This window comes from Syngnathus leptorhynchus, chromosome 6, assembly GCF_054491065.1.
Source record: "Syngnathus leptorhynchus isolate UIUO chromosome 6, UIUO_Slep, whole genome shotgun sequence".
Classification (NCBI taxonomy): Eukaryota; Metazoa; Chordata; class Actinopteri; order Syngnathiformes; family Syngnathidae; genus Syngnathus; species Syngnathus leptorhynchus.
This window is the reverse complement of record NC_141200.1, coordinates 353,907-365,748: the sequence shown is the minus strand read 5'-3', so window position 1 is coordinate 365,748 and position 11,842 is coordinate 353,907. Positions and strand designations below refer to the sequence as shown.

Genomic DNA, 11,842 nt, shown 5'->3' with positions numbered 1-11,842 from the left:
TGAGCGTGTTGTTCCGCCGTCCCTGCCGCCCCATTGTGTGCCAATGAATGGGGTCTGTCTAATTGCTGGAGCGGCGAAGGGGGCCACCAGCCTGCTCCACAAAGACCCAAACACGCAGGACACAGGCCTGCCAAAAACACAACAATGGACCTCTAGATAGCCTCAAATGATTCTTATCAAGTAACACGCTGACAATAGCGTTTTAGCATACGGGAGGCCACGGCAAAGCACTGAAGTGCAGCGGGAGCCGCCGCGCTTCCCAGCCTGTTTGGGATTTTTTGGGGTGCTTGTTTACGGCCCAGAAAGAACACAATACATCAGTGTTCACACGGCGGAGGCGGGCGGGGGGGCGGGAGGGGGGCGGGCAAGAGGACAACGGCGGCCCTTGTACTCACGCCGCAAGCTGGCTGGCTGGAGTTGAAAAATGGTCCAAGGGACGGCACGGCGACTTGACCCCTCAAAAGCACAGATGCAGCCGCTGACTCTGCAAATTTGATAGAAAAACTGACAAAGTCAAGCGCTCTCCCAATCTGAAGCAAAACGCCCACACCAACAAAACAGACACCTGGTGGAGGAACCTTTTTAATCTTGCCTAGAAAGTCAGCACACGGCTACATTACGAGCTAAAAGTACAATCGTGACGCTTGGTGATGGTGGAAATGAAAGGAACGCAACCAGAAGAGAAGAGAAGAGAAGAGAAGAGAAGAGAAGAGAAGCTTTCCGGCTCCAGCGTGAACTCTTTTTTGACTAAAAGTCCGATCTATCAACAGCACCGCCCGATGAGTCTCGGATCTCAGCAGTGCGTCCCCACCGTGGCGTAATTTGCGGACGTCTCCCCGTCGTCGGGGGCCGCGTCGCAGCGCGCTAGCTCCAGCTCAGCGCCACCGGCGCGGGCGGCGGCCCCGGCGCTCGGGCCGCCGCCGCCGCCGCCGCACTCTCGGCAGCAACAGCAGCAACAGTCTAGGAAGGCCCGGCGGAAAGGTTCGCACAGGGACAGGACCAGCAGCGGGGCGGCGGCCGCCTTGCAGAACAGAAGCAGCTGACTCAGCAGCTGCAGGACGTCCAGGGTGCGGGGCGCCACCCCCGCCGCCATGTAGGCCATCACCACGTTGCAGACGTTCTCAGGGATGAGGCAGAAGCCGTAGAGGATGGCGAGCGCCACCACCGTGCAGTTCATCTGGCTCTCCAGGCGGATCTGCTTCTTGGTGCCGCGAGTGGGCGCCGCCGACCGCTCGGCGCCGCGGATTTTGTGGGCGGTGGCCAGCGAGCAGAAGATGGTGAAGAGCGTGGGGAGACAGAAGTAGCAGCCGAAGAACCACCACAGGCGGGCGCCGCCGTACGTCAGGCCCAGAACGTACAGCGTGTCCGGCAGGCGGGTGGACACGCGTAGCACGCAGCGCTCGCAGGCCGCCACGTCCTCGGCGGCGGCGGCGGCCTCCTCCGTCACCAGCTGGCGGATGAGGAGCTCGGGCAGGGCCAGCAGCAGGGCGCCCACCCAGATGACGGCCAGCTTGGCGCTGGTGGACGCCCAGTTGTCCGTCATCTCGTAGTAGGAGCGCACGTTGGCGGCGGCGCGGAAGCGGTCGATGCAGAGGGCGCAGAGGGTGAACGTGGTCACGCCGAGAGACGCCACCTGGAGGGAGGGAGGGAGGGAGGGGGCACGTTAGCAAAGGGACAGGAGACACCTCAACAAAAGACCAGGCATTATCTGCAGCGCCAACATCCAATGAGCATCCCGCCAAAATAAAAGACAAAGTTTGGAACAGAAGGAAGAAATCAGAAAAGAAAAGTACTTTACAGGACAAAGACAACAAACATCCCATAAAAAAAAACCGTCTAGTTTAGAGATTAAATTCAAAGGATTAAAAGACAAAGAAGAAGACAAATACATTTGAGTGGGGCGCTCGAGGGGGTGGGGGTGGGGGGGGGGGGTCACCCTGTGCTAATCCCAGCGCTCCTCATTAATTGTCATCTGCGCTGTGATTGGCTAAGAGCTTGTCACATGATCAGCAGGTGTGCGCTGGCTTCTTTTGAGCAGATTAAATATTAAAGCTGATATCGCGCAGTCTGCCAGCCTGGCTGGCTGCCTGGCTGCCTTCTTGCACTTAAACACTTCTAATCTTGTCTTGAGACGGATTTGGGAAGGATCAACAATAAAAGAACCCGAGCCCAAAGTGCTAGTTTGCTGTCCTTGGGCCATAACAAAGCCAAAAGACAGGAACAAATCATCTGAATTAAAGTTCAACAGCAACATGCATCACCTCCAAGTAAGGGACGAGCCTGCAGGACGTTTCCCCCAGCAGCCAGTCGTCGGTGAGGGCGTGGAAGAGCACCAGCGGCAGGCACAAGAAGAGCACCAGGAAGTCCCACAGCGCCATGTTGGCCAGCAGCGAGTTGGAGATGCTCCTCATGTAGTAGTTGTGGCACACCATGCACATGAGCGACACGTTGCCCAGCACGCCCGCGCACACCAGCGCCAAGGCGGCCGCCAGCAGCGCGTAGGCGCCGTACGCCGCCGCGCCCAGCGGGTAGAAGGGGTTCCTCACCCGCTTCACTTTGCTCCGAGGGGTGCCGGGCTCCACAGGCGGGGATTCGGTGGCGTACTCGTCGTAGTCGCTGCTGGCGTTGGAACTCGACGGAGCCTCGGCGGGTTCGTCTTGCTCCTGCGCCATGAACGACGGCCAGGCAGAGGAGGCGGCCCGGCGTTCGAGACGCTCGCTCGGCCGCTTGCCGCCGCCGCTTTCTCTTTGACGCCGCTCGGGCCTCCTCGTCCTCGCTGGCGGCGCGTATTCGCTCACCGGCCGCTCAGCGTCCGCGCCTAACGCCGGGTGGCCGCTCCAATTACGCAGCGGTGGAAGCGCCGCTACGGCGGCGGCGGCGACTTCGGACGACTTCGCCTCAGAGTCCAACTCCGGGCGGAGGACGTCCCCCGACGTCGCCCCGTTGAAAGTGCGCCACCGCCGGCTCGGCTCGTCCGCGTGTGCGGCCACGGCCTCAGCGCACATCCAAACGCACAGCAGCCGATTCAGGAGGGGCATGATGGCGCGGGCGGTGGGCTTCCGTTAAGCCCGACACCGACGAGAGTCCCACGGCGCGCGAGCCATGTCAACTTTGTTCGGAAAAAAGGCCCTCAAAAGACCAGTCGAAGCCCATAGTTTCAGAGAAGATATGCGCCCGCGAGTGGAAAGAAGTCCTCCGATGGTTCAGAACGGCTGGGCTGAGCTGGGGATACTTTCAGCAGGCGCAGCCGCTCAGGGCCACTCGGAGGTCGCCGTGGAGTGATCGAAGAGCCCGGAGCGATGGACGGAGGGCTGCAGCGGGGGGCGGACCCAAAAGAGGGGGTCGCTGGAGGTTACGCGGGGGCCGGGTGGCCACTGGGTGAGGTGGACGACTTCCAAGTTATTCTCATTTCAAAAAGGACATGAAAGAAAATGGTCTATTCGACTGTTTGCAGATTCAAGTGGCCACCCAAAAGACTTTTATTGACTGAACAGGCAGCAGCATATCTTAACAAGAATGATGAACTATTTGTCACCAATATATCTCCTCGTAGGTTTTCACCCATTTTGCTCACTTTTCACTTCCGGTTAGGTATCAAATCTTGCACCTGACTCAACAGAAAGCAAAACAACTTGAGGTTGGGCCTGCCTGTCTGTCTGTCTGTACTCATTTGAAGAGAAGCAACAATTTTGGAATAGTCCTGCAAAAATGACTTTTCCTACGTCAACGTTGAAGACGTTCGTGCGCTCGTGTGGCAGACCTGGTAGAAGGTTTCTGCGTTTCCGTTCTCGCTGTATGACGCCAAGCACAAGTCGAGCCACGGACGTTCACCTGTGGCGCCCTCTGGGGGACAAAGCGAGTCCAGCGTTTGGCGGATTCCATCCTGAGCCTGCTGCTTGGTCGCTGCGTCTTCCGCCGACACATTGAAGAAGGTCTCCTGATTAGAGACACACAAGCGGTGAGCTTTGTGACGCGACGCCCGTCCGTCCGCCCGCCCGCCCGGACTGACTGACAGCGTCCCTCCACAGGAAAACGTCCAGCGTGTCGTCGCCGTCTTGCAGGCGGAACTTCAGCACCAGGACCAACTTCAGAAGTTGAATGCCAAATGCTGTGCAATGCAAAAAATCAGTATTGGAACACAGACTTCAAGTGAGGCGTGTCATTTGGACAAAAGTATTGGGTCACCTACAGGATGTGAAAAATGATGACAATTTTGACAAGAAGTGAAAAGTGCACTTTGGTCAAAGATATTACAGCAAGTGAATCAATTCAGATTTTGAAAATAGCAAATGGACCTTTGGCGACGTCCTTCTCATTTATGACTTTGCTTCCTTGGAGCGTGGGGTCCATGACGGCGGGTTCCTTTGAACACCGTTTACACCTGACGACAGAGAGAGAACGTCAGCAGCTGGCGAGATGACCACGGAGCGTGCGGCGTCCGCGGTCCCGACCCGTAGAAGCTCTTCCTTCCGCACAAGAGGAAGGGCACGCTCAGGTCCAGCAGCGCCAGACCACCATCTGGTGCCAAACTGACGGGAACCACGTTCAGGTACTTGGCTGCCGTACGGCGTAGTTCGTGTAGCATGCAACCTGAAAAAGACACAAGAGTTGGCGACCAAGCTGTGTGGTTTTTGGAATTCAACCATTGTTGTGCAAGTCCTCGTTTTTACCTGCGAGCATGATGAACTCCTTGGGCCTGCGCTCCTTCACTAGAAGCGCCGAAAGGTAAAGTGTGATCAAGCGCTTGGACGTGCCGCCGGGCTCGCCGTCAGCGGCGGGTAGGCAGACGGGGCCCGAGAAGCACCAGAACGGCCTCACGTAAGGTCCACTGGGCCGGCCCGACTCCCCGGATAAAACGCTCTCCACGTGCAAGTCGTTGGGAACCTCCTCCCTGGAGGAGCGTTACACGTTTCGGGTTAGGACCGGGGCCGACCGAGGGGCGGGCGGGGGGCCGAGCGGCGCGTCCCGTACATGGTGTTGCACTTGCTGCAGTAAAGTTTGAGCGCCCGGTGGAGCCTCTGGGGCTCGTAGGAGGCCAGCTGGGCTCGGACGTGATGAAAGCCGCCCGGCTGGCGACGCAGCAGCTCGCCCAGCGTGATGGGCGCCACCTCGTGAGCGCACCTTCTCACTGCGAGGCGAGGCGGCACAAACACAAAGGTCACAAAACAACCCGACGTCGAAGCCGGCCAACGCAAGAGAAGGAAGACGTCGCTCGTCGAGACCTGAAGTCGTTTTTTTTTCGCATCGAAGCACATTTGACACGTTGCTAGACGGCGACACAGTCTTAAAATGAAATGGCAGCAACAGATAAATCTATTTGAGCAAAATCCACTTTTTTTTCCTGGTTCATGGTTTTATCATGGTGTTTCCTACCTGTGCCAAACTCCATCGAAGGGCCGCCCGCTGAAAACAGGAGAGAGGGGGCATCAAGACACTGAGATAACTTCCAAGACGACCGTCTTATGCCAAATGCGGTGAGCCAAGGTCAGAGAGCAGTGTGACAAACGTGCACGAGTCTTTGTCGAATGCACAATTGACTCGATTAAGCGAGACAAAAAGCTTCATGTGGCCACCAGAGGGCACGATACGCAAGTTCACAAGCAAATGACGTTCTGAAAGTAACAAAAGCCACAAAGTACACAGACATTCACGCAAATATCATTTCAAGTACCATTGACATATATGATTTATTTCTATTCATCTAAAATATTTGTGCTAAGTAACATTGCAATTTTTCCAACTGGAAGGTGAAAAAGCTGTTTGCTTAGGTTTCAGTTTTCCAAGATGATGGCGCCTGCCCGCTTGCTTGCCTGCCCGCCTGCCTGCCCGCCCGCCCCCCTGTGGACAAGAGCGCTAGCGTTCGGCTGACCTGCAGATTGCGGAGGCGCATCATCCACTTCCATCAAGACTGGGTCGTCGACTCGGTCGGCGGCCTGGAAAAGCTCCATTGCCCTGCACGCAAAGCAGCAAGTCAACACGGACTGATGGACAACGGCCGTCGTCTCGCTCCGAGTAAAACGGGAAGGGGCCGAGGCGTCACCTCTTGAGCTTCAGGACGTCGGGATTGTTGTCGGGCAGAGCGCAGAGGCCCCTGCCGTACGTTGTGCCGCCGTGAAGGTGGAAGGCCAGAAGGTTGACCTCCTCCACTTGCCTGCCGCTCTGCTTGGGAACCTTGACGGAACCCGGGACGGCTCGCAGGTTGAAGATCCTCACAAAGTCCCCGGGCTGGTGGAAGAGGATCAGAGTACCGCTGTTAGGGAAACAAAAACTTTTGTTTGGCTCCCGCCTGTGTTGTGACTGCGGAGGTCTGCGGGTGGCACTGTTGCACCAAACTTTGCAAGGTGGGCGGTGAGTCAGACGCCTGGAGACAATTTGCCTCCCACCTCAATTCAAATGTTGTCACGCCAAGCCTAAAGATGACAAAACCACGTCGTCATCACCGTGACAATTTCAAGCGTCGGCTGTCGGAGGCGATCAAACGTTGGCCTGACGGCTAGAAGGAAGGCGCAAACGTACGTCAAAGCCGATGAGTGAGTCATCTTCGGCCAAGCGCCATGCGCGTCATGGCTCGGCGCAAAGGCCGGAACGCCGGTGCCGCTTCGGCGCTCGCTGGCTCGCTAACTGACGTAAAGCGTGCGTGGGAGCTGCGGGCTTGGCCATTTAGCAAACTTGCTCTTTGATCCACAAACCTGCACCGCAAGCCGGTCACAGAAAGAGCAATTGCTCAAGAATGAAATCGCGGGACACAAAATCCAAACAATTGCTGTTGTACCTTTGTTTAAAAAAAATTGGATTTTAAAAATAGATTAATTGAAATGAGACTTTCACAGCCACCGTACCTAATCAAGTGGCCTACATGCGTCCTACTCTGCCTTCATCTTCTCTTCCTCTTGTGAGGGATTAAAAATATTTCATTTTTGAAAGGGATGGGGGATTGAGGAAAAAGCTGCAGCATCACCTTGGGCGTCGCCACGGCAACCGGGGAACGCCGCAGCGTGCTAAGTGCTTTAGCAAAGAGCGTGTGCGGCTCGGAGATATTGGGCCAATAAGAAGGTTTGGGCATTTGGGCTGCTTGAAGTTCTTCAAGCCAAAAGTGTGCCTGCCACTCGCGCACTTTATAGTGACGCCTTTCACCGGCCGAAAATCTTACAAAACACGAAAGGCAACAAAGCGCACGATCCCGCCGGACGGCGTTGACGTGTCTGCCGCGCCGCGGCCGCCGATGAAGCGTGAGCGCTAAGCAGCAGCTAATGAGCGAGCGCCACGGGGCCGCAAAGACAAAAGGGAGAGTCCAGTCTGCTTGACTCGCTCTTATCTTTCATTCCGGGCGGAAAGAAAAAGCCCGGAGGATTGCGACTCGGCCAGATCAAAGTGCGCAGAGTCAGCCGGTTCGGTTCGGGCCGAGTCTCGACGGGCTCTATTTGCTCGCCGGCGTTCTTGCGGACGCTTTTAAGCGTTCTCCTACGAGAGCGCGTATTTACCTGTGAAAGGCACTCAAGTAGCGGCTCAGCTGGCACTCAGCAAAATCCCGTTTTTTGTGGCAGGCCACAAGAGATTAGGCAAAACGTAGCTGTCATTTCTGCCGTAAAATGGGCGGCAGTTTGCCGCTTCTGACCTTGAGGCGGCGGGCGCACTCCACGTGGTTGTCGTACACCAGCACGTTGGCGATGAGCATCTCTTGCTCCTGGGAGAAAAAGGCGGGGCCCTCCGTCACGTCCGGGTCCACCGTCACTTGCAGCAGAGCGTGAGGACACCGGCTGCCGTCCCACACCTGGCGAAGAGCGAGCGGCCCTGATTAAAAAAGCCCACCCGAGCAAAAAAGCTAAAGGTTTCGGACCCTGAGCAGGGTGCAGGTGGAGTCCACGGGCGCTTTGGCGAGCAGCTGGCAGGTGAGGTTGAAGTACATTTGGGGCTGGACGCCCGACAGCGGCACGCCGGGGTCCGGGTGAAGCAGGTCCTGCTCGGCCGCCCAGGACCGCAGCGCCTTCACGTTTTGATAGTCGTCCTCGGTGAAGGAGGAGGCCTTCATCAGGCTGGTGGTCTGAGGCTCAAAGTCGTCGCCCTCCTTTCCGCTGAAGGTCACGGCGGAAAAGCCGAAGCTGCTGATCAGGGCTAGGGAACCGTTGTAGAGCTTCGTCTGCGAGGGGCGACGGCCGGAACCTTACAACTTGTTGCCACTCCACACATTGCCCCGCCCCGCCCCCCCGGCATACGCAACCTTGACTTTGTGCAAGCGCACAATGTCGCCATTCTGGAAGATTTGCGGGTGCGATTCCAGTGTGGGGCAGAAAATGGTGCAGCTGATCAATTTCTGAGATTGATCGGTGATCTTCAGGCTGGAACAGTAATCTGCCGAGGGGAGACAAAATGGCTGCCGCTTGTTTTGTTTTTTTTCTGGGGGGAAGCGCAATTGCACCACACGACAACATTCGGAAAATGCCGCGGCCGTGTCCGTTTGATTGCCTCCGACTGAACCGACCTGTTCCGCGGCTCTTGAACGGCCGTTTGAAGAAGACCACCACGCCGTACACGTTGACCACATCTCCGGGTTTCAGGTCCCCGAGCTTGACGTACGTGTGCTTTGGCCTGCCGGAAACCTGCGCAACAACACCGGAGCCATGAGCAGAAAGCACCACCAAAGCCGCGCTTCTCGCATTTGCCGGGGATCCGTCCGACGGGCTTCTGACCGAGGGAGTCGCTGGACCTTTGTTCGTATGGGCTTGTCGTGGAGCCGGGAGGTCAGCGGGCGGGACGTGACATGCCTGAATCACACAAGAGCAGATGTTGCATTCTTGGAGGCCCGCTCCACAAGGAAGCGGCGACCGCACTGACCGAGGAAGTCGCTGGACCTTTGTTCTTCTGGGCTTGTTGTAGAGCCGGGAGGTCAGCGGGCGGGACGCGACATGCCTGAATCACACAAGAGCAGATGTTGCATTCTTGGAGCCCCGCTCCACAAGGAAGCGGCGACCGCACTGACCGAGGAAGTCGCTGGACCTTTGTTCTTCTGGGCTTGTTGTGGAGCCGGGAGGTCAGTGGGCGGGGACCAAGACACCTGAAGCACAGAAGAGCAGATTTGGTATTTTTGGAGACCAAACTGGCCAAAATCATCAGCGATCCAAGACAATTGTCTTACTGTCTTAAGAGTTCAACTTTAGGCCTAATTTAAAAAAATAAAATGAAAAAGACCACCACCACAGCTTGCTTCCGATGATGATCTTGCGTTTTGTCGAGTCATTTCTATGTCTTCCTTATTGAGTATTCTTTTCATTGGCTATTTGGTTTTTGTAATCATTTCTTTTGATTTCAATCTCCATCCTGGTCCTTACGTGAACGAAGGCTCGCTCTCCCGACATCTCCAGGATGCAGGGATGCTGCCTGCCCATCTCCACCGTGGGACAATCGCGCACGGTGAAGCCCGAGAGCGTCACCTCGTCCTGACGAAGAAGATTCAAAGCGTCAAAGTGGGGCTGTTTTTTTTATTTTTTTTTAATCTGCATATTTTCCATCAGCTGCCACTTGAACAAACCCCTTGATTGACAGCCGGGCAGAAGTCGCTGGCCAGCTTGTCCAGTAGGACCACGTTGACGGCCGACACGTCCCGAGGCCCCGAGTCGTCTTTGGACACACAAAACACCGCGGCAACTCATTCACGCTGCCGTCCACGCTCAGGTCCATCTTTCTACCTTCAATGGTGGTCTTCAGGAAGAAGTTGTGCCTGGATGACACCAGCAGCGGTCCTTTGTGCACCACTCTCCCCTGGATGCACGCACATACGCGATTCATGGATTTGATCCTTTTTTTTTTTGGGTCTCACCTTTCATTGATTTTCGGGAGCTCACCTTGACCGAGAGGTGGCTGTGGTCGGCGGCGACGTCAATGTGCGCGATTGGAACGATGGTCAGGTTGCCTGGCCCCTCCCCTTCTGCCAACAAAATGACAGGCATCCTGGTGGCGGCGGCCTAAAAAAAAATCAATCAATCACAAAATAGCAGGTGTCTTATTGCGTGCGGTGGGAACAGCCTGACGGCTGGCATACGCCGCGCCGCGTTGGTTTCTTCCCTCCCTCCCTCCCTCACTCGCTGGGGTGGAAATGCCAGAAATGAATGGGATTAACCTGAAGTGGAGAAGATCCGGCGGGCTGATTTAAGAAGAGGAAGGAGTCAATCTGGAGCTCGCAGCTCAGCCACGTTGCCCGACTTTGACCTTCCAGATGCTACTAGTGTCTCTCTCTCTCTCTCGCTTGCTTGGTTTGGGTTGGCTTGCCTTGAAACACAAACAAAGAAATAAAAGTCAGGCGACGACAGGGCCATGCCATTCTTCATCACGAGTCCAAGTCTTCTCTACTGACTTACCTAGTAAAAGATATGGAGGGGGGAAAGGCGACAAACTTTGAGTTGAGCCTGCCTGATGATTCTTTGATCAGTTGGACACACGCCGCATATCAAGGTGAAAGGCGAACAATTCAATCTTCGTCGAGCAATGAAACGCCAAAAGCCTCAAATTGCCACTTGCTGTAGCGAACGGTCGCCAAAACAGACGACTCACAAAGCTTGTTGTGTAGTTCTTCTTCCCGTGACAATTGCTATTTAGCGTTGACTTGGTCGTTGGCTCTCTTCGCTTTCGAACTGGCGCTCGCTCTGTCGTCGGAAGGAAATGCGCCTGCGTAGACGGAAATGCTACATTGCGCATGCGCGAAACCTCCACGTTCGATATTTATTTTCAACTTATTTCATTTTATATATCCATTTGGCATCCTTGAAAACGATTTTCAATAAGCAACCTGTATTGCTCCTTCCAGATTCAAGACAGTCAGGCAAAAGTTGAAATGTTTGTATTTACCAGCAAGCGCGTCTTGCTTGGCCTTGTCACGTGAACGGATGCACCGTTGGCTTTGGTCCACGGTGAAGAATAAAGTACATAGGCAACTTGAAGCTCATTCTGATTCAAAAGTGCTGCTCATTTGAAAACAAACCAAAGTGGAGTCAAATTGAGCCAAAGGTCATTTACCACAAAGAAAAAAAAGAGAGATAAATCCACAGACCATGAAAGGCCAAAGTATGTCAGCTTCCATTCATGTGGTGCTTTAATCCATCTTTACATATTCATTTGGAGTCGCTACGTCTTCTGGAAAGCTTTCTTGATGCTAAGCTGTTCCTCAGCACGGTGTCGACCTTTGATACGACAAGTGGAGCCACGTGTGAATGAGTTTGAGCGGCGAGTCACGGCCTCAAGGCGCAACAAAGGAATTCTGATCCGTTCCTCGCCGCGTCAGTCAATCGAGTCCATATTCCCTAAAAAGCCCGTCTCTGTTTCCGACACGATGAATAATTGATGGTCTCCAAACGCGAGCCTTTGGAAGCATTCGGTGGCTTCGTCAGCAAAGAGAAGCTCCTGGACATTTCCCAGAAGACGCCAGAAAGACAGCTTGGAACACAAAGACAAATCAAGCCACCGACTTTTATGTCTTTTTTTGGGATTGGGAATGAAAAGAAATGAGCGTCAAGCTGTCTGTCGTGTTCATAATTCAACGTTTGTCTAGTTTAGGGTGACGCAATCACGATTTCATCACTTCGGCTGTCGACTTCGTATCCGTCAAACTGGGTCCGGACGAGGCGGAACCTCCCACTTGAGCCATGCTGTTCAAATATATTTGGAATCGTACAAAACTTGAGCAATTCTGCAGGTTATGATGTCCAAATGATCCTCCTTTCATTTTTTTGAAGAACGACAACCACAGAGAAGAAGAACGTGCGTCTGCTGACAGGCGTCCTCCTCATCCTCATCCTGTTCCAAGAGCTGATGGAACTTTCTTGGGAACAGACTGTGGCACCATCTGCATGCC

The 11,842-nt window shown here is 54.9% G+C and overlaps 2 protein-coding genes across 2 annotated transcripts; both read right to left on the bottom strand.

Moving 5' to 3' along the window:
* Nucleotides 1-598: 598 nt before the first annotated feature.
* On the bottom strand, nucleotides 599-3,160 carry gpr37a (G protein-coupled receptor 37a). Its single transcript, XM_085914131.1, has 2 exons — nucleotides 2,262-3,160; nucleotides 599-1,633 (listed from the first exon to the last, which is right to left on the bottom strand). Exons 1-2 carry the CDS (start codon nucleotides 3,036-3,038, stop codon nucleotides 794-796), a joined length of 1,617 nt encoding a protein of 538 aa, XP_085770257.1. The 5' UTR covers nucleotides 3,039-3,160; the 3' UTR covers nucleotides 599-793.
* A 180-nt stretch (nucleotides 3,161-3,340) lies between these two features.
* On the bottom strand, nucleotides 3,341-10,839 carry pot1 (protection of telomeres 1 homolog). Its single transcript, XM_085914127.1, has 22 exons — nucleotides 10,353-10,839; nucleotides 10,115-10,263; nucleotides 9,840-9,959; nucleotides 9,684-9,756; nucleotides 9,527-9,615; nucleotides 9,327-9,434; nucleotides 8,978-9,052; nucleotides 8,833-8,907; nucleotides 8,688-8,762; nucleotides 8,480-8,597; nucleotides 8,219-8,349; nucleotides 7,838-8,137; nucleotides 7,616-7,771; nucleotides 6,041-6,225; nucleotides 5,870-5,952; nucleotides 5,374-5,403; nucleotides 4,972-5,128; nucleotides 4,671-4,891; nucleotides 4,452-4,590; nucleotides 4,296-4,381; nucleotides 4,014-4,108; nucleotides 3,341-3,937 (listed from the first exon to the last, which is right to left on the bottom strand). Exons 3-22 carry the CDS (start codon nucleotides 9,942-9,944, stop codon nucleotides 3,719-3,721), a joined length of 2,520 nt encoding a protein of 839 aa, XP_085770253.1. The 5' UTR covers nucleotides 9,945-9,959; nucleotides 10,115-10,263; nucleotides 10,353-10,839; the 3' UTR covers nucleotides 3,341-3,718.
* Between the last annotated feature and the right edge of the window lie 1,003 nt (nucleotides 10,840-11,842).